Here is a 21,669-nt window from a genome sequence, read left to right on the forward strand (position 1 = left end):
ACGAGATTTTCCACTAAATACTTTATTAATGTGAATAAATAACTGGCTAATGCTACTATCAGTGTAAATCCATCTTAGCACTGCCAACGGCGCACATAAATTGGCATAAAGTGACATTTAGATATTTACACTGACAGTTTAATGGTGCTCAATTGCATAAATAATGTAATGAGATTAAATAATATTTTTAATTGGCAATAAAACTCGGGACATATAGAAATGCGATCATGTTGGGAAAAATTTGTAAATTGAAAACTAAAACCGTCAGTAGGTGGCAGCAAGTCTCAATGATTGAGTCACTGAATCATTTATCCAACCCGAATCCTTAAAGCTGCAGTCCGTAGCTTTTGGGGGGGTTAAAAATAATCCAAATTACATATTGGAGAAAATACATAACCAGCCAGTGTTCAAAACTCTCTGCTTGCTTTAGCACGATTGAAAGCGGTAAGCTTATGAAAATGTTTTTGACTCCAGGCAGTGGGACTCCAGTGGAGATTCGAGCATGTCTTTGCGTCATTACGTCACATCTGTACACGTACACATAAGGAACGTGTGAGGATGCTGGAGCCGGTGGAGATTTAGCCTTTTCTCACAGCACTTGATATAATTAAATGTATTAATTTGATGGTGGATTCGGAAAGGTTCAAACGACAATTACCAGTGACGACAGATTCACATGTTGTAAAATGGGCAATAAAACATATAATTCACAATAATACCGTTTAAAAAAATACAGAGGCATTGCAAGCTTTAGTATCGCAATACTACCGTAGTATCGATATACTGTGCAACCCTAGCAAGGTAAAAAATGAAAATGAGAAAAAAAATATGTTTGTGTTTAGTTTTTATTTCATTTTGGTATATATTATTTTTTAACCATTTTAACTTAATTTAATTGTACAAATAACGTGCTCGCGTTTCTCCACAATGGCAGTAAGAAGCAGACAGACACATAACTCTTTGTTAAAAATGCATTTATGTCTTAAAAGTGTGTGGATGTGTGTGTTGTTGCATTCAGCTTGTGAGATTTTGCTGTACAGGTTTAGATTTTACTTGTTACCAAAACACAAAAATGTGTTTAAAATGACATACAAATGCATCTATTGTTACCTTACAGGATATATAATAGTGTTTGTCCTTATATTAAAATGTGCAAGGTGTCATTTAAATGCTTTCCTCTTGGTTGACAGACAGAAAAGATCCTTCCCTTTAAGGCCCAGCCATAAGGTAATAAGATACACTAACACATTTCTTAACAGCAAGTGATATCTCTGAAAGATTGCCTGGATGATAACAATATTAGCAGTAGTGCAAAAGCAATAATGTTCAAACAGAGTAAAAAAAGATACAGGTCAAAAGTTTGGGGTCAGTAAGATTTTTTTTTAAAAAAGGAAAGAATACTTTTATTCAGCAAGGATGCATTGAATTGGTCAACAGTGTAATTAAAGATATTTGTAATGTTACAAAAAGATTTCTATTTCAAATAAAAATGATTTATTATTGATTAAAATGTAGTACAGTCTCAAACATGAAGCAGCACAACTGATAATAATAATAAAAGTTTCTTGAGCAGCAAATCATCATATTAGAGTGATTTCTGAAAGATCATGTGACACTGAAGACTGGAGTAATGATGCCGAAAATTCAGCTTTGATCACTAAAATAAATTACATTTGAAATTATATTACAATAGAAAACAATTCCTTTAAATTGTAATAATATTTCGCAATGGTGAATGTTTTTACCTTATTTTTAAATTAAATTAATTAAGGTTTGGTAGAAGAGACTTTTCAAAAATATTTCAAAATCTTACAGACCCCAAACTTTTGAAATCTCACACTATGAAATGTTACTCTTGTGCTCAACCGTGGCGTTACAGCAAAGTTGCAGCCGATTTTCAAAATCCCTATTAACTATTGGTTGGTTATACAAATCAAATGACAGTGTCAACCAAAAGTCATTGATCATGTGACTCATATCATACAGGAGAACATGATCATCAGGTTTGTTTGTACACTTGTAACTAAGACTATTTGTTTTAAACTAGAAAACGCATCACTGTTGGACAGAGTGATTGTGATTGTAACAGGTGGACAGTGATTCAGAGTGACGTCACCGTTTCCTTTTGATCCCTGAGATTTACAATGGTCCAGTTTCTCAGTTCCTGTCGATCAGAATCAGTCCATGAATCCATAAAGATCAAAAATCAAGCATCCCCGTTTTTATTCCAGGCACCTTAAGTGGACATGCTCTTCACGTGCTGCTTGCGTGCTTCAGTTTGTCGGTGCGCGTGAAGAGAACAAGCTCATGGAAGCTTCTAGAAAGAACGGATACGTCTCAGATATATCAGACAGAAGCTCATATTCTAGAGCCGCGCTCCTGTAGGATCTGAGGGAAAACAGCAGAGGATTTACATGATACAACGAAAGATTACTAATCTGCATTGAGCTACTGTCCATAATGCTCTGCAACACAACGGCTCTCTTTGAAATAACCAAATAGTTTAACTATTGTTGAAAAATTACAGTGTAAATTAGTGTTCAAAGGTTTGGGGATCTCTTCTGCTCATCAAGGCTGCATTTATTTCATCAAAAATGTAGTAATAATGTGAAATATTATTACCATTTAAAATAACTATTTTTGGATAAATATGTGTTCCATCTTTTGGACATTCATCATATCGCATTGGTTTTCATTTCTTGTCCTCAAAACAGATCACTAATCTGTTTATTTTTAAGTTACACATTGATTAAAAAAGAAATTAAGAAAATGAAATGTGTTGGTAGAATTATTTTATAGGGAAATCAATTATTTATAATTCTGATGAGAATACAGTTAGGGTTAATTAAAATTAAGGAAAACAAATATGTTGATCTAAAATATAGCAAATTAATCCTGTCCCGCTGCACCGCACCACTGTCACCTTTTTTACTCTTAGCTAGACTTACCTTACATTTTAATTATTTGACTTGACATTTCTGTCTTGGGATCATAATCAGAGGAATGTTAAGTTTAAAATAAAAATGTTTAAATGTAATATATTTTCTCCTGGTCCTTATTTTAAATGGGTAAAAAAAAATCAATAATTATCGATATGAAACACTGATATCGTGATAAAGTTTTCAGCCATATCGCCCAGCCCTAATTGAACATAAGAAGGAATGTTGCTTTAACAGCGGAAAGGCGTCAGTACACACCGTTTTTCAAGTTCAAATCCTCCCATGCTAATCTACTAACTCTCCTGACTATGTCGGATGGCGAAGTATGATTGGGTCAATAGAGCAGTGTGCTAGTAATCCAATTGGAACACAGCCGAACACACACGCTGCTTACCTTGGCTTTCTCACTGGGCTGGGAGCTGCTGCTATACGATTGGTTGTGCAGTTCCTTAGAAACAACACACAAGAACTCCGCCTGATCTTCACTACCGTAGTTATAGGAGGAGCCGATACTCACCAACTACATAAAACATGAGAAACAGAGAGACAGAAGCAGAGAGGAACGCACAGAGATGAGCAACTGTTCTCAATGAGCGACTATTAATGATTAAAGAAACAGTACACCCAAAAATGCTAATTATGTCATTTTTGTTTTGACAATTTGGCGTCACTAACATCTTAATACGGCTTTTTTAAATATTACGCACAATTGTGATTCAAGAGCTATTTTTTATTGTGATATCACACTTTTATGATGCTTATTTTGGAGCATATTATTTGCGTTCCCATTCACTTTAACTGTACAGTGTGAATGCTGCGCACAATATGTAGATATAAAGTGCAGGTTTGGAACAGCATAACAGTGAGAAAATGACAGAATTGACATTTTTGGAAGAATAATCAGTTCAAGGCAAGACAGTACAGGCAAAAAAAGCTAGTTTTTGCACACACTGGTCAATTTTGAAAGTTTTTTCAGACTAGTGGAAAGAAAACATCCAAAATACACTTTTAAATGCTATATCTATTTGCATCTATAGATACCAATTACAATTGATCTTTTTTTAAAAGCTGTTTTCTCAAAATCAATCACAGAGGGTTTTGTTTCATATATCATTTGATTGATTTAATACATTTTAGCCCAAAAAACATGGTGAAAATGTATTTTGTTCTGGCTCTTGACTGAAAATGCAAAAATCGAATTGTCATCAAAATAAAACAAGAATTCTGAACCTGGCTTTATCCAATGTTCAGATATCTGTTCTGGAAATGTATGCAAATAAACTATTAGGATATTTATACATTATAAAAAAATTGAAAAGCTTATATGCATTTGTTACATTTTTACCCTTTTCACCAGGGGTGTCTTGCCTTATAAAAGGTTTGTTCACCCAAAAATTAAAACTATCCCATAATTGACTTACTCCACATGTACATGTCTTTATAATGGGAGTGAATGGTCCCGCAGATTTTGAAGCCCAAAAAAGCGCATCCATCCATCATAAAAGTAATCCATTTGACTCCAGTGGGTTAATAAAAGCCTTCTGAAACGAAGCGATGCGTTTTCGTAAGAATAATATCCATATTTATTATAAATTAGGGCTGTGCAAAAATTAATTGCGATTAATCCCATCCAAAATAAAAGTCTGTGTTTACATAATATATTTGTGTGTGCTGTATATAATTATTTTGTATATATAAATACCTATGCATGCATGTATATATTTAAGAATTATTTGCACTTAAATTCTGTATATATAAATACATATTCATATATAAAATATTTATATTTATATAATATAGATTAACACATTTTCTTAAATATATACATGCATGTGTGTGTATTTATAAATACAAAATAATTATATACAGCACACACAAATATATTATGTAAACACAGACTTTTATTTTGGATGTGATTAATCGCAATTAATTTTTGCACAGCCCTATTATAAATTTCTAAACTATTAACACTGGCTTCCGTACGCGAGTCCAGTTCCAAATCCGGCGGAAGAGTGACCTCTGACCTTTCACCGGAAGCCAGTGATTATAGTTTATAAAGTTCTAAATATGGATATTTTTCTTACAAAAACGCATCACTTCAACAATTACTATTCACTCCCACTACAAAGCTTGGAAGATCCAGGATATTTTTTATTTAATATAACTTTTGTGTTTGGCTCCTGGGATGGCTTGAGGGATAATTTTCATTTCTAGGTGAACGAACCCTTTAAATTAAAATATAACATGGTGCACCTAAACAGTCCACATGCTCGGGAATGCATCAGAACGCAGAGATCCACCGCATGCAAACACTTAAAAACATGCAGATCGACAGCACGACATCCACGCAAGTCACATGCCGGACAACCACATTCACTGTGTCCATTGCACTGAAAACCAAAACTGCGAGGGCATGCAGTGGTTAGTGGGGGGACAGGGGATTGTTGGACACACCTCTCCACTGTGGGCGGGGTGAGTTTGGCTTGACTCCTCCCCCTTCACCTCCCGAGACACAATCAGGAAAAACTCTGACTTCTGGGCCCGCCCATAACCTACACTGACAAGCTGCAACAACCAATCAGAGCGTAAGGCAGGGCCTGCATCACACACCGCAGGTCAGCTGAACCGGCGGGAGCGATTCTGATTGTTGTGGAGATGGAATGATCAGATGAACTGATGCCGGGTTTGATTTACCTGCTCAAACTTCCATCCGTCCGACATGGTCGAGACCATCTGCGTCAGTTCTTCCTCTTGACACTGCAGAACTCTGTAAACATGCTTGACTGGCGTCTGAAGACAAAGACAAAGGTGGTAAAACATCTTAAACATTTGTCCTCCATTTACATGCTACATTTTCATTTCATTTAAAGGGGACCCATTTTGCAGAATACACTTTAATATGGTGTTTGAACATAAATGTGTGTCAGCAGTGTGTACACAACCACCATATGATGGTAAAAATCCATGCATTCCTTTTTTTAATCCCCATAAATCATGAACCGCGTCTCAGAATAAGTTGTTCGCAGTTTCTATGCAATGTGATGTCACATTGAGTAAGCTTAGGCCACACCCACGATTTCTGATTAACTCTGCCTTATTAGCATAGACCCGCCCACAGTGAGCTGGACACAGTCCGCCATGTTTATCTCCTCGCCAGAGCATTTAACAGCAGCGCTCAAGTAAGAAATTCTTCTTAAAGCTACTAAAGTCATTCAGTCAAGTGCAGGGAGGGATTTTCTATTTTACGATCTATTTTACGAATACGATCTCCGTCCACGCCGGCGTTTTATCCGCGTATTAGAATTGATCTCCATCGACATTAAAACGACTGAAAATGCGGATCACGTGACCATTCACCAAAACACTGGGCATGCACGTGCCGGTGAAAAACAGGAAACGGGTCATGTGATGGCTGGCTGACGAATCAGGGAAGGACACGTCATGACTGATGACACCCAATCATAGAGCCGAGCGTAAGCCTCTGCGTCAGCGTTTCTAAACTCCTCCGTTTTGTCCCGTCTCCGGAGATTCAAAACGCAAAATGGCGCTGCAGCGTTTCGGGGTTTTTTTTCGTTTTATTTCTTCGGGGTTTTTTTCGTTTTAGTCTGGACGGGAGGTGCAAACGTAGCAAAAGGTCTCCGTTTTTAAACGAAAACGCAGTACTGTGGACGGGGCCTGAAATGCATGCAGATAATAAACTTGAAAAGAACCGCAATGTCACCGCGATAGAGATGTTAATCAAAACCAAACAAATGTTTTAGTTTTTGCACCTCATTAGCATTTAAAGACACATGCACGAAAACAGCATGTTTTTTCTTCCACTCAAAAATACTGAACAACATGGTGTAATAAATGATATGTGGGGCATTTTAAGCTGAAACTTCAGGCCCATTCTGGGGACACCTGAGACTTATATTACATCTTAAAAGGGGCATAATAGATCCACTTTAAATGTATGCCTGAAGACACACATAGATTTGCATACTGCCAGAATTAAATTTCATAACTTTATCTAGCCTAATTTAAAGTGAATTGAGTGTTGTCCAACTCCCTTACGTGTATCGTCTTAGCATCTCTTTCACTGATGTTTTCTTTGATGAGTTTTATTAACGATGTGATGTTGTAGAACTCCGCCTCTTCAAGAGCTCCTGAGACACACACATGCAAACCGAATTAAAGTTGCAGATCAACAATCACACTCTCAATCACGTCAGTTTGACGGTGCGTGTTTGCCGTACCTTCCTCTGTCAGGTTCTTGTTGAGGACCAGCTTTCCATGTCTCAGATAATTCAGTACAGGCCCGAAATACATGGGATCCCTGTCAATCAAATATGCCCCCGTCTCATCCTACAGTATAAATGAAAGGACAGAGAAAGAAACTTCAGCGACCTACAAACACCCAAACTGCACAGCAATGCCCTGGAAACCATCCCCTGCTAAAACCCTCTAAAAACAGTAAAAATAGTACAATTTTAATTTTTTTGTGAGGTTTTGACAATGGAAAATGTCATTATTATTACAAAACAGCCTTTGTGTGCAACCAGGGAACAGCAAGAGAAGAGATCCATTAGAGGAAAGTGAGTTTAAACATTAATGAGTTGTGTGTGCGGGACTCGGCATCTGTTTTTAATGGCATGCAGGCCACATTCATAAAAAAATAAACGTATGCGATACACACACACACACACACACACACTCACAATATTCTGTTCAAGCTTGAACCAGGACACTTTCAGATGCGTAATGGACCTAGAACAGTGTGTGAGGCTGAAATCCGCCTTTTATCAAATCTGGGGCACAAACAGCGTGGAGTGATTTCCCAGAGCCTTAGAGACTCCTGCTCTTTACAGGGTTAAAGCCCCTAGAGAGCAGGATTATTCTGGATTAGGGTTATTTTGAGATTACCGTCTGAGATTTGAGAGATGAGAGGAGGTAAGACAGCAGGAGCAGCGAGAACCCAAAAGGATGACACACACTGCTGTGCAAATGGCAAAAAATAGTAGCCTATTTAATTTGTTACAGTGAAAGTGTGCACTTCAACCACTCGTTATATGATACGATTTAAAGAGGAAGCGTGTAATGTTTGTTGCCACCAAATAAAATGCAATAGTTTAACATTAGCTCCGCCCCCAAACTCGAGACGACAAACAGGACTGTTTTGATAAAGTACCGTCTAATCAAACTAGAAATGGTTTACGTATAATTATTTCTGCATATTATGAGATAATTAATAGGAGAAAACATTTTAACGTTACATTTAACCCTAAAACCGTATTCTGGACAAATGTGGGGAAAATAGTTTTGATTTATTTTTTAAAAAATACTTCCCTTGATGATCTGAGTGGTACAAGACTTGGCTACTTTTCCTAAGTTTGCCTTCTGAACACACACAATTTTTTTGACTCAATTCTACAATGTCAAAAATGGGCACCCATAGAAATGAAAGGGAAAAACTGTAATTTAGAGCATTCTAAAATAAGCCAAATTAAGACACCAGGTGACGGCAAAGTCACTTCATCTTTAGCTTTTAGCTCGAAGAACTTAATGGAATGATATTTTAATGTAGTTAAAAAAATTAAACATAAAATAAGCATAATTTACATTACTTTTTGAAGTAAAAAAATTCAAAAATACCCCCAAAATAAAAAAAAATCAACATAAATGGATAGACAAAACTTTATCGAAGACAGTGATATAACATTTATAATAAATAAAAATTAGGATCACACCTGAGTCCTCTTTGCCCACATTTGTCCACAATTACAGGATTAAGGGCTATAAAGTGAATACGGTTTGAGGGCTAAGCGTTCGAAGTCAAATATTAGGCAGTAAGATTTCACAAACATGTAGACTGTAGAAAGATTTTTCATCTTTACATTACTACATCTTTATTTTCATCCATTTAATGACACAATACATGCTATTTCTGTTCAGTTTTCAACATTTTAAACCCGATTTTAACAAAAAATCAAAGCATGTTAGCTTTAACGATAAATTCAAATATTAGGAAGTAATATCTAATAATAATCATTTAGACTGAAGACAATTATTTCGTCCTTATAACACCTTTATTTTTCCCCATATCACAATAATGCTGTCAGTTTTCTTTTTTTAGATAAAATTTTGATACAATTTATCAGTTTTCCGATTTTATCCATTTTTTTCAAGAGTTTGGATATAATGCAAAAAAAATATTTTCCACTGGAATAACTGCAGTCTAATCGATTCAATCATGTTAAATAATACTAGGCTACTAATTTTTACTTAGAAATAAAACCAATTACCAGCTGTAATGCACCTTTTTTATATTTAGGCCTACACTTAAAAACAACACTGACCATTGCCTGATCTGACCCATAACCTTTAACCCTGATCTCGGACACAGCTCAGGTGTCATAAGCGGGATTGTGTCCAGATTACAAAGCAAAACTGGGGCAGATGTGCTGATGATGTCATCGACATGGCCAACCCAGGACGCCACAGTCTGCCCAACACTCGAGGAGAAGAACAGTAGAGAGCTTGTTCTGGGACTGGGGCGGACGGTAAAAGTGTGTTTGTTCGAGTCCATTCGACAGGAAAACAACTCTAGACAAAAACAGCCATCTGGACAACCCCCCGAATTACCATAGAAACAACACAAATAACTCCATGCAACAATATAAGTGATTATGAACTGCAGAGAAGTGAAACAACCGCTTCATTCTGATGACCCATTTTAAAGCATCTCCTCCAAACTGAGGAGGAACAGATCTTTTGTCTTGTGAATAATTAACAAACTGAACAAAAACAGGTTCATGCATGCATAATGCCACATGATAAGTGATTTTAAAACATAGATAGGCTGCATTTATTTCTGTACAGCTGTCAGTTTTGGTTTTGTTTATACATTACAGCTTTTAAAAACAATGTTTAGATGTTGATGCATATATCTTATTTAATAATGATCCTAAAATTTGTATAATTCTATTATAAATAATATCAAATGCGTGTTAAAAAAGCTTTGTTTGAGTATCATTTACAGACTTCTGCACTCTCTAACCTACTTTTCCCAACCATTCTTTATAAATAACTTATACATGAACTAAATAAATAAATGCTCTGTCTTAGATGCCAAGTTATTTATCTCAGTTAAAGTGGCAAAATGATCTCTAAATGAAACAATCAAACTGTATTACCTTATCCGAGTCGAGGTCTGGCTCTGCTTGGCACAGGCGGAACAGGAATGATTTGGGGTCCCGGCAGAGAGTCTGTCTGGTGGACAGAAAATACGTGCCGCCGACGTTCAAACGGACCCACTTGGAGGATCTGTGGTTGAAGGTGTGAGCGGGAGGCAGTCGACAGTCGTGGCCGCTGATCTCGCCGTGACTCTCGGCCATCCTGAGCTCTCGGTGTTCCGCTGAAGTGCGTAACGGCGACCGCGCGCCTCTCCACTAGAACCAAGTTAACCCAACAGACGCGCGAAGGGCGCAGCGCACTGACGGCGAGAGATACACCCCTCGGATTTGTTTTTTTGGGCGCGAGACGGAGAAAAGACATGGGCTGTGTTGTTTATTCCGATATCTAAGTCCACTGGATGATAGTCAGCGACTGAATTTCTACTGATTCGAAAAGGAGTCATTCTAATGAACCGATACTTTTTAGTGATTCGATCGAACTTCGCTTTTTTTAATAGTTGGATCATGGGACAAATTGGTCATGCAGAATAAGGCATTAATATGTGCTTTATAAGTAGGCTACTAATAATAAACAGCCAATGTCAGTAATGTAAATGACGTTTAATCTGTTAATTGATGCAAGTTTAGAGTTGAGTATTTTTTTTGGCAAATTTGTATACTTGTCCCAGCAAAAAAAAAAAAAAGGAATATGCATGCTAATAAGCAACTACTTAATAGTGAGAATTGGACCGTAAAGTGTTACTGTAGCCCTCAATCGGGTCATGGGGTCTATACGACCCCAATCGACTTTTACTTACTAAAAAAAAAAAGTTCGCTTCATTTCAGTGGAATAAGATTTTGTGACTTTTCATACATTATCTATCTATACACACACACAAAAAAAAAACCCTGGGCTTGATTCGGTTGTTCTGAAGGTATGAAAAAAAAAACGTTGACACTTCTGGTCTTCGGGATCAATGACCCCACATTGAAATGAATGAGAAATGTTTAAAAAAATAAATATATTTTCTTCATGTGTCAAAAAAAAAAAAAAATCCGGCATAAATCTGAAAATTTTTACACAGAAATGAAGGCCTAGTACTTGAGCATAAATGCAATGTATCATAAAAAAAAATATTTCATATGCAAGCTAATGGTGTAATTGAGGAATTGTGTGGTATATGGATACAAAAGTACTTCATATCTCCAAAAACACCGCATTAATGAATAGATGTGAAGTAAACAAACAAAAAAAAAATGATATATTAAATGTATATTTTTTGTACAATTACTTATCAACTGTTGGGGTCGTAAAGACCCAGAAGTGTAAACAGGAAACGAAGAACATTTGAAGGTTAATGTCTAATGAACAGCTTTTCTAAATGGCGCCTGCAATACTTGTAGTAAAAATCTTTATAGGTCATCACATGATGCATGTGATTCCAAAAAATGCCCACTAGGTTGAGCGACTAAAAGCCCATTTATTTTAGCCTGAAGGGCTGCACGAACAACTGTGAGATTGCATGAGTTCACTACAGAGGGCGGATAATTTAGATTTCCAAACTGGTATCATGAAGTTAGGTTGTAATTAGTGGGTCAAATTGATTAGCTACTTTTGAAACTGACTAGGCTAATTAATCTACAAAATAGATCTAACAAATCCTGTCCTGAACCTATTCCACCCCAAAAAGTAATAAATATAATAAACACATCTCATAAATATTTTTAGGATAATTCAAATGTTCTTAATCCTAAAAGGGTTTCATTTATTTGTTTTATGCATATATTCCTTATATTATATAGCCTTTGACTGTCAAGGGAACAACAACTTTAAAATCAATATCATTCAAACACGGAGAAAAACCAAAGAGACTGCGTTTGTTGGCCTAAAACCCTACATGCTTTATTTCAGTTCTAGGTTTTGTCGAGCGCAAAAGGTCGACAAGAAGAATACACACATTGCCTACACGCACAAGGACCCCCCACGCACACACACACAAACCATATCTCTCTCACACACAGACACACATGCGCGCACACAGACAAGTGGGGCCGTGCGCATACAGGCATTAAATTATCAGAAATGAGCCAATCACTGCGCAAATAGAAAATGTATATGATATAGTAAGAAAACAAAAGCAGTAAAATATCATAGTTTACAATAATTCTTCACATTCAAAGGCTATACATATTCAATACATACACAGCAAGGCCCTGGAACATGACTTCAATCCAAATATGCTTTCATATATTAGAATTTAAATAACACAGAAGCCAGGCCAGAACGGAGCGGCCCAATAACCTTATACAAGAATAAAAATACAAAACCTGGATCCTAGAGTCACCTCTTTACTCACCTCCCATTTGCAATTTTACATCAACTGTACATCACAGTCATCTGTTACCGATCAGGAAGACACACGCGCACACACACTCAGTCTGTCGGTCTCACTCACTCCACGGACTTCCTGTTAAAAACGGCCAAATGAGAGGAGCCAAACGCGCGCACACGACCAGATTGTCCCTCCGTCGCAATCAGCAAAGCATACCGTCAACAATGCAAGCGCTTTAATTAAAGGAAAACAGCTAAACTCAGTCGTGCTTTCAGCATAGGACCGGGGGAGGGGGGGGACAAATTACCCTCTCAAACCACATTACCCATGTGGCTTTCGTGGCGGTGTGGTGCCGTCTCCTGATGCGATTTGAAGCTTTATTCGTAACGTGAACATGCTGAGGAGAGATTCGACACCACATCCTCCAATCGGAATCAGCAAGACCAGCTACTGTAGCCAATAAGGGTAAAAGGACCCGCCTTAATTCTAAACGCAGACTAAAGCCACACGCACTACAAAGCGTTTAGGCGTTTCAATGTAAGGAGGTGAGTGTGCGAGAAAAGAAGAGAGCGTGTGCACTTGTTCCGCGACAGGTGGGTTGAAAGGGTTTGTTACCTGCATTGCTTTAAACCGATGGAAAGACTTGGTCTAAACGTGTGATAAAGGTTTTCTACGGCTCGCCTGCCGACACGACGCGCCGACTGCTGCTTTTGGTTGTGAAGTCTCCACCCTCGGCGTGTGTGAAAGAACTGAATCTGAACAGAGAAAGTGCCTGGGAGCGACGGGACTGATATATGAGGAGACAAAGACAATATATAGCTGGAGAGGCGTCTCTACAGGGGCGTGCCCCCGTCCTGTGATTGGTTGGAGAGCTGTGGGGGGCGTGGCCAAAGGGGAGGAGCACTGTAGTCCTATAGGCTGGGGCTCTGGTGTTTGTGGTAGATCTTCCTCCAAACTTCCTGGATCTTCTTGCACCATTTATCAGCGTTGCCACTTGGGTCCATTAGATAGTACGTCCGGTTTGGCTACGGGAACAAAGCGGCGTCATTACACATCACATTTAAACCATGTAGATGTGACATTATAAGATAGCAATAGACTGCTGTTACCGTGTGAACAAAGAAGGTTTTGAAGTTCTTCGCTTCTGGCCGTAGTTCAGGTGACCATGGAATCTCCCCTTTCAGAACTTTATTGACCGGATCCACGTAGTACAAGTGAGGACCCTCAGTCAGTAGCAACTGCCTCCTCCGTGCAAACAGACCCTACACATGCACACAAAAGGACACATCAACTCTTTTATTAAAGCAGAGATGCCCAAACTAGGGCCCGCGGGCCAAAGTTGGCCCGTGGTATCCTTTGATTTGGCCCGCCGGGGAGAGGGGATTTTTTTTATATTTATTTTAAATGTTAAAAAACAAATAAACCCATAGCAACTTTAATGTAATACCATTTGATTTATGATGCAAAATTTACTTTTGGCCCACGGCTCACAATCAAGTTTGATTTTTGGCCCTTCGTAGGAAAAGGTTTGGGCACCCCTGTATTAAAGTAAGATTTTAAAACATAGCTCCTGTCCTAGAACTTCCAACAGTCTTTGATTCACTAAAAAGAATCAAATCATGAGAGTCGGTCGTCAATAATTGGTCTGACTACACTGGTTGTTCTGCTTCACTAAAATGAAAAAAATTTGATTTGATTTGATTTACTACAGAGAACTGAATAATATGCGTCATTCATTCAGGAAGGCACCAAATTATGACTGTCATTCGTTCAGGAACTGAATGGAATATACTGGTCATGCTGTATAGTTTTGATCGACTAAAAATAATCAAATCATAAGAATCATTTGTTAGGGAACTGGATGGACTGCACTGTTAGAAATGAATCATAAGAATCATTGGATCAGCGATTGACTATACTAATGATCATGTTGTATGGTTTTAAAGGAGTAGTTCACTTTTGAAGAAACTTTTGCTGATAATTTACTCACCCCCATGTCATCCAATATGTCCATGTCTTTCGTTCTTCAGTCGAAAAGAAATTAAGGTTTTTGATGAAAACATTCCAGGAATTTTCTCTATATAAATGGACTTTACTGGGAACCAAACAGTTCAAGGTCCAAAAGACAGTTTCAATGCAAAAAGAACTAATGTTTTTTTCGTGTCATTTGGTTCATTCAATGAACAGACTCGGAAAAAGATTCGTTCATTTTGATGAACGAGTTCGAACAGGAGAGTCACGAACGCACATCACAGAACAGAGCAAGGCGACCATTTGAGCTTATAAAACTTTTTTTTTTTATTAGCAATCGTTTCGCTTGATAAGACCCTTATTCATCGTCTGGAATCGTTTAAAGCCCTTTGAACGGTTTGCACTGAAACTTTCATTTGGACCTTGAACCGTTTGGTTCCCATTGAAGTCCATTATATGGAGAAACATCCTGGAATGTTTTCATCAAAAACCTTAATTTCTTTTCGACTGAAGAAAGAATGACATTGATATCTTGGATGACATGGGGTGAGTAAATTATCAGCAAAAGTTTTTTTACAAGTAAACTACTCCTTTAATTCAACAAAAACAATAGGCGTGTTCGACTTAAATCTGCTCTGCGCAGACCGATCGATGCATGACATCAAATTACTGTGAGAGTGATTCGAAAGCTTACAGAGCCGTCTGCTCTCTAACGTCACTCTGACGTCGTTAAAACACACCTAAACATTTCAAGAGTCATTTGTTCAGGAAAACAATTCTATCTGACTGAATACTCTTACAGATGAACAGACTACCAACAGTTACTCACTTTGCGTTTGTCAACTGGGCCCATTTTTAAGATGAGGTTATTCTCCACAAACTGGTGCCTGATACAAAAATAATAATTAAAAAAAGTTACAGAAAGCATGCACAGATAGAAAGTCACATAAAAAAGACTGTATTTGTGTACCATGGGTTTGCAGCACTCTGCTTGCCCAGTAAGATGCGTTTCTCCTCGTCGCTGTATTGTAGGTCGAGCTCCATGCTATTACTGTCCAGCTCATGAATATGTATAAACTGATCCACACTAGGGGAGGGGTTATACGTAGGAGCACTTGTCTCTAATGTAAAGGGCACTAAAGGGGCAGGGCCAGGCTGTGCCACCTGCATACAACTGAACTGGCTCAGGAGATCATCATACTGCAAATAAAAGAGAAAAGGAGATTAAGAATGATCTCAATTTGACATTTTCTGAAGAAAATCAAACCCCTCCACAAGTCTTTAGCGTTGACTCACATTTCCATAGCAGTCCTCGTCATCCTCGGACATGGCGGGAAGGTAAGCCGTTAGTTTGGGAGGAGTCCGCAAATGTACGTCATGCCAGCTAACGGTTTCAAAAAAAGGGTGGGACCTCAGCGGTCCGTAGCCGCCCATCTCATCACAGCCAAGCCGCTTGCACGGATCCAGTGACTGTGAAAGTAAAACACCAATGAGCACACAGCAGATCCTCACCTACACTATGAATAGAAAAACAAACATTTATGATGAAATAAGGCTGACCAGAAGCTGTTCCACAAGGTCCTTGGCTTTGGGGAAAAATTTCTCAGGAAACTCGTACTCGAGTTTTATAATCTTCTGGAATATTAGATACTCATTCCTGTGATGGATTAAAAGAAAACAATGTTTAGTAATTGGAGGTTTAAGCTTCTTCACATACGAGGGATAGATCATGAGATTAAAAAGTGTTCTGCGCTGACAATATGCATGGGAAAAACCCGATGCTTCAAACTCTGCCCTTTTTTGACAGTAGTATAATATCGCACTATTTCTCGTGTCACGGAAAAAAAAAATAATTAAAAAAAACTGTATTGACTATTGCATTTTTTTCTACTATGGAAGTCTACCGTCAACTGTCTGATTACCTTAACCCTAACATTTCTCAAAATATCTTCTTTTGTGTTCAACAGAGGAAAGAAAAGAGACCTATCGTTTAACGCTTGGTGAGTATTCACTTAACACTGTTGGTTATGTCTTAAGTGAACATAAACAGTTGGGGGGTGGAAACAGTAGGAAAACAGTGGAAAGTCAGTGTAATAGTATATTGGATCCGCGCAAGATGCCTAATATCCCTACTGCTGTCTGTCATTACTGTTAATCAAGTGAAAAAAATCACTCACTGCTCTTTAGTAGATTTAGTCGGATTAATCTATAATTTATACAATGAATACAATGCAGTGGTTTTACATTTGATTACTGTCCATTGATGATAATTTTTTTTTCCTCACAGAAATACTATGTTTGTTAAGCTCTACGCTGCTCTTAATAACCTCTACGAGAGGGAATGGAATATATTGCACATTTTGATTGCCAATATATCAAGAGTTGTCAATTCATGATAGTTTTCTCATCATCTTAATTTTTTTTTATTTAGGCCTGCTAGAAACACATTGTTGTTAAGAATAGCTAAATAATCCCAGTGGATCTATTCGTCTTCTATTTATCATGAAGTATTATTTTACTTTTTATTTTATTTTTATATATATTTTTTTATATTTTTATTTTGGCCAGTTCTGCATCCAGGGATCGGTAAGTGGCCCCAAAAACCCTGATCGGAGCACCTTTTATCCACTTTAAATCAATATCTAGTTTTACACATCGCTAGTGCTCTGAAAAAAAACTTACCCAGCTCTGAATGGCGGCAAACCAGCAACAAGCTGGTAGATTATGCAGCCTAATGCCCAGAGATCCGAACTGCCACAAGAAAAAATATGTTTGAGATAAACACACAAGTAAGCCAAATAAAGTGAACCTTTAGTCAAAACATCAAATAAACCCTTGTTCTTGCACATAATGTCTCCAGGATTCATAAGAGGAACCACTAAATAAATGCTTCAACAAACTAACATGACGCATCTCTGAATTAGGCCCATTTCATTACGACAAAAGCATGAAATATAACCATGAAATATTCATCAGTGGTGTTTACCTCTTGCAGGCAGATTTCTCAGTCAGTAATTCTGGAGAGACGTACTGAGCCGTACCAACAAATGAGTTTGCTCTTGCTGCGGGGAGAAACGTCATATTAACAATGTCAGTCACTATCAAAAGAGGATACTTGTGCATGAATGGTTTACACTGTCAGAGGATGATTGCTATGTGGAGTATATCCATTACCCTGTTTGCTGTCAGAGGACAGTTGTTTGGCCGTGCCAAAGTCTGTTATTTGAATGTGCATCTCTTCACTGAGCAGAATATTCTCTGGCTTTAGATCTCTGTAACAAAACCACAACTCAATGTCAGGATATATATATATATATATATATATATAAAACATTTAAACAAAAACACACTATAGAAAAGGACAAATAAAACTATTAAAGACAAACCAACTAACCTGTGGATGATGCCCTTCTGATGCAAGTACTCAAGAGCACAAACTATCTCAGCGGAGTAGAACCGCGTACAGGTCTCATCAAACGAGCCGATTTTTCGAATGTATTTTAGCAGTTCGCCATTTTTAGCATAGCTCAATCCAAAATCTGACAGTACATTCAGGAAAGCATTCGATTTAAACTCAGTCAACATTAAGGTTTATCTTACATTAAGAAATTAAGAAGATGAGACATAAAAATGTGAAAAATTGCAATATAGAGTTAGTTTTATCAAAGACTCAATTTACAGTATTTCTAAAGTATAATCCACCCAAAAAGTACATTCTCATGTCGTTTCAAACCTACAAGATTTTCATTCAACTTCCAAACACAAATGAAGGTATTCTTATGAAACCTGGAAGATTTCTGTCCCTCTAGATTTCTAGTCCATTCCTCTAAAACTTAAAAGATCCAAAAAAATGTCATAAAGGCATCGTAAAAATAATCAATCGAGTGGTCTAATCCAAATCCAAGACGTCTGAGGAAACACGATGGCTTCATGTAAACAGATTTACAACAACGCGCAAAAACAACATGAGAGGGAGAAAATACAGAATACATTTTTGGATGAACTAACCATTTACAGTTTGGAAATAATCATTTTGCACATGCTTTCTTGCGATTAATTGTATTGATCATCTGAAGTGTAAAACCCAGGGAAACCCAGGCTAGTGATTTGTATCGATTCAGTAACCAATTTTATGACCACCCCTCAAGTGCATGAAGGATACAGAGCTTCTCTTCATCCTGAAAGGTGAAGAAGAGCTTGACGAAGAATGGATGATCCAGGTGTGACATGATGTCTCTTTCTCTCTTAACATATTGCGCTTTGTTCTCCTTCATTATGTGGCGCTTTTCCAGGATCTTAACTGTTGAAACACGTGCACAAACACCTTTAGTACATGTTTAGTACATTTAGTAATGCATTTGAACCACAGTCTGATGATGTAACAACTTACTTGCATATTCCTTCCCCGTCGAGTGTTCCTTTGCCAAGACAACCTGCAAAGTAGTACAGATGACAAAGGTTAGTACATTAAATGAATAATACTATGAGGTAAATCAGATGTGCATGACATCTCAAAAGTGTGTCATACGGTAGAGAAGGAGCCTTCTCCCAATATTTTTCCGAATCGGAAATCCTCGGGTCTCTTCTTGCGAGGCTGGGTCGGCTGGGGGGGTAGTGCCTGTCCCTCCATGCTGCTGCCGTGGAGACGGGGCGTGTCCTGCTGGCCTCTTACCATGGGTGGACAGGAGATGAGAACAGAGGAGTGGAGGGATGCAACATCATACTGACGAGAAAAAGAAAGAGGAAGTCAGTGTATTACTCACATTACTGAACTACTGCCTCTGATGTAATTATTGCACGGCTTGTGATAGTTTTTATGAAAGAAAGCACGCCATTTCTTTGCATTTGCATTATTTAAATATTTTAGAGAAAAATATTTATCCCCATTTTATATAATATGCTATTGCTAACTATATGTCACTCATAGTTGACAGCAAGATGAGAGCACATATTTTATGTATTAATAATATTAAAGTTGTTGATAAATAACATTATGTGCTCACTTGGAACACAAACGATTACATTGCAAGTTTTTGATAAATGAAAACAAACATGCACAGGGTGTCATTCTGACTGCAAATCAGTTTATGAGTAAGTTTAAGAGTTAAAGAGCATTTAAACAGTTCTCACATATAATTACTTAAAAAAAACTACACCTAAATTACACTGAATATTCATAATTACACTGGATATCACTGTTAAATTATTAAAAAAGTGAACTAATATACACTTTCTCTCACACTGCTTGATGGGTGCTTTCAAAACACTGCTTCATGAAGCTGCGAAACCTTTTTACGAACCTTTTATTTTAAATCAGTGGCATCAAAGTCACGTGTTTTCAGTAATCGAGGCTTCTCTATGTCATAACCGTTTCGAAAGCTGTGTACGAAATCGCCCCATTCCCTTGTAAGTAATAGTGAAGAGGGTATAATACGATCTCTGTGAAAACATGAATCATGCAGATTCACTGAGATCAACCCCCAGCGGCTATGGTTTTTACCTGATGATCAGCTTAATACATTTGTAGACGTTTAATGAGGCATTTGTATAATTAAAATGAATAATAGCAGTAAATAGTTTCCCAATGGCTTGTTTAGCTGAGCCATCCATAGAACAAACCAAACAAGATTACATGATCAGTTAATTGCATTTGATACATTTTCAATAAAACAAATTTGCAAAAGCTATTTTTATGCATGTTTGGCATGAGTTTTGGTTGCATTTACACTGTTCTTCTGACCAGCAGGGGTCACCAACGTGTGCCGCCTCGAACGCTTCGAAACAGGGAATCATTATCGAGTTCAATTGATTCGAAGCTTTGAAAAGCTTCGTTTCTCCCATCACTACCTGTAACTGCAGCTCACATTATTCATAATCAGCATAACGAACTTCAAAACACCTCTATAAAACATGAGTCACACGTCAACAAGAACTTTGGTCAAATCTCCAGCAATAATCCTGTTAACTACCCTTAGCAACCCACGCAACACAATATTAATTCATACTTCATACACTTAACGAGGCTTGAGAAACAACAATAATAACAGCAAGCGAAATAACAGAGGCAAGTTACATTGCAGGATTTACATCTTGAAGAAATCAAAACCTACATACCCAGTTTAATATGCTGTGCCAGTGATAATGAGCCTGATAATTCACCAATCATATTCATAAGGGTTTTGTCTTCGTCTAGTGATATATATGACGTTATACGTAATAATTATAGGCTGTCAAAAGAACATGAGAAGGTGAAACCTTAAAAATCTCCAAGCCACTTTTATAGGCCGCAACTCTGAGTCTGTTCATTTCAGTGGAAATAACATGTTTAACTAAGTCAGTGATAACATGGACATGTTAATAAGCCGTTATAGGCATGTAGTACAACTAATTATCCCTTAATTGTGGTTTAAAATGATAAACTGAGAGCAAACATAGAAGCAAATGAGGCAAAACAACCTGAGGCGACTTATGCTAGAAGCGCGACTGACACAAAACCGCTGTTGTAGTTTGTCAGAGACTTACGAACAAGCCCTGAATGTTCTCAATTAATTCTTAGAAATAAACATGATTTATGTAAATCGAAAGCAGATTTAAGACAGCCACAACCAAAACCCTATGTCGTGAGTTAGCGGTCAGGCTAACGGCTAAGAAAACAAGCAACTTCATTTGTTGATAGAATTAGCTCGCAGCGCTAACACATAACAATATGAGCATGTGTCCACAATGCTCTTTTAAAAATATCAACATCAAGCCTAATAATTCATTCAGAAATCCCTGTATAAATTACGATAAGAAACAAAAGTTGACACTTCCTGGTTAATAGACCTGCGCTTGTTTTGGGGACTAGCGGGCTAATGAAGCTAAATGCTAAGCAAAAGAGTCGGGTCGCAAGCGTCCCGCGCCACCCCCCAAAAATCGCCGTTACAAGCAGCGCGCGCAACGCGGCGCGAGGCGGCTTCGAGCCCGCGTTCCCAAGAGGCTAGCGGTACTCACAATCTGACTCGTGGCTCTTGCCATGGAAGTTTTCCGCGGGTAATTTATTTGGGATTAAATAATTGTGAAGACTGTAGTCATGGCCGCCCTCTCTGCGCCTTCGCTTCACGGCTGTGACGTCACGCCACAACAACACTACTGCAGTCGAGAGGGATAAAAAAAAATAAAAAATACCGCGCGCCCCCAAACGGCGAATCCCCAAAATTCCATGTAAATCGGTAAATCCATATTTTTTCCAACACCCCATGACGCTTTGCGCGAATTATGGGTGTAACTTAA

The 21,669-nt window shown here is 37.8% G+C and overlaps 2 protein-coding genes across 3 annotated transcripts; both read right to left on the bottom strand.

Moving 5' to 3' along the window:
- Positions 1-957: 957 nt before the first annotated feature.
- kctd5b (potassium channel tetramerization domain containing 5b) lies at positions 958-10,762 on the bottom strand. Of its 2 annotated transcripts, XM_039672798.2 has the most exons (7): positions 10,115-10,762; positions 7,178-7,286; positions 6,996-7,087; positions 5,634-5,729; positions 5,394-5,504; positions 3,334-3,459; positions 958-2,388 (listed from the first exon to the last, which is right to left on the bottom strand). In XM_039672798.2, exons 1-7 carry the CDS (start codon positions 10,313-10,315, stop codon positions 2,359-2,361), a joined length of 765 nt encoding a protein of 254 aa, XP_039528732.1. In that variant the 5' UTR covers positions 10,316-10,762; the 3' UTR covers positions 958-2,358. The 2 variants fall into 2 exon arrangements, with proteins under 2 accessions (XP_039528732.1, XP_039528733.1); XM_039672799.2 differs by lacking the exon at positions 5,394-5,504 and having other exon boundaries at positions 10,115-10,754.
- A 1,208-nt stretch (positions 10,763-11,970) lies between these two features.
- pdpk1b (3-phosphoinositide dependent protein kinase 1b) lies at positions 11,971-21,549 on the bottom strand. The gene is made up of 14 exons (XM_039672236.2): positions 21,391-21,549; positions 18,926-19,120; positions 18,788-18,830; positions 18,560-18,697; positions 17,792-17,936; positions 17,572-17,669; positions 17,384-17,459; positions 17,080-17,148; positions 15,958-16,054; positions 15,694-15,867; positions 15,368-15,597; positions 15,227-15,284; positions 13,536-13,688; positions 11,971-13,451 (listed from the first exon to the last, which is right to left on the bottom strand). The coding sequence occupies exons 1-14, from the start codon at positions 21,412-21,414 to the stop codon at positions 13,338-13,340; spliced, it is 1,614 nt and encodes a 537-aa protein (XP_039528170.2). The 5' UTR covers positions 21,415-21,549; the 3' UTR covers positions 11,971-13,337.
- Between the last annotated feature and the right edge of the window lie 120 nt (positions 21,550-21,669).

The sequence above is a fragment of the Pimephales promelas genome, chromosome 22 (assembly GCF_988280905.1).
Source record: "Pimephales promelas chromosome 22, fPimPro1.hap1.1, whole genome shotgun sequence".
Taxonomy (NCBI): domain Eukaryota; kingdom Metazoa; phylum Chordata; class Actinopteri; order Cypriniformes; family Leuciscidae; genus Pimephales; species Pimephales promelas.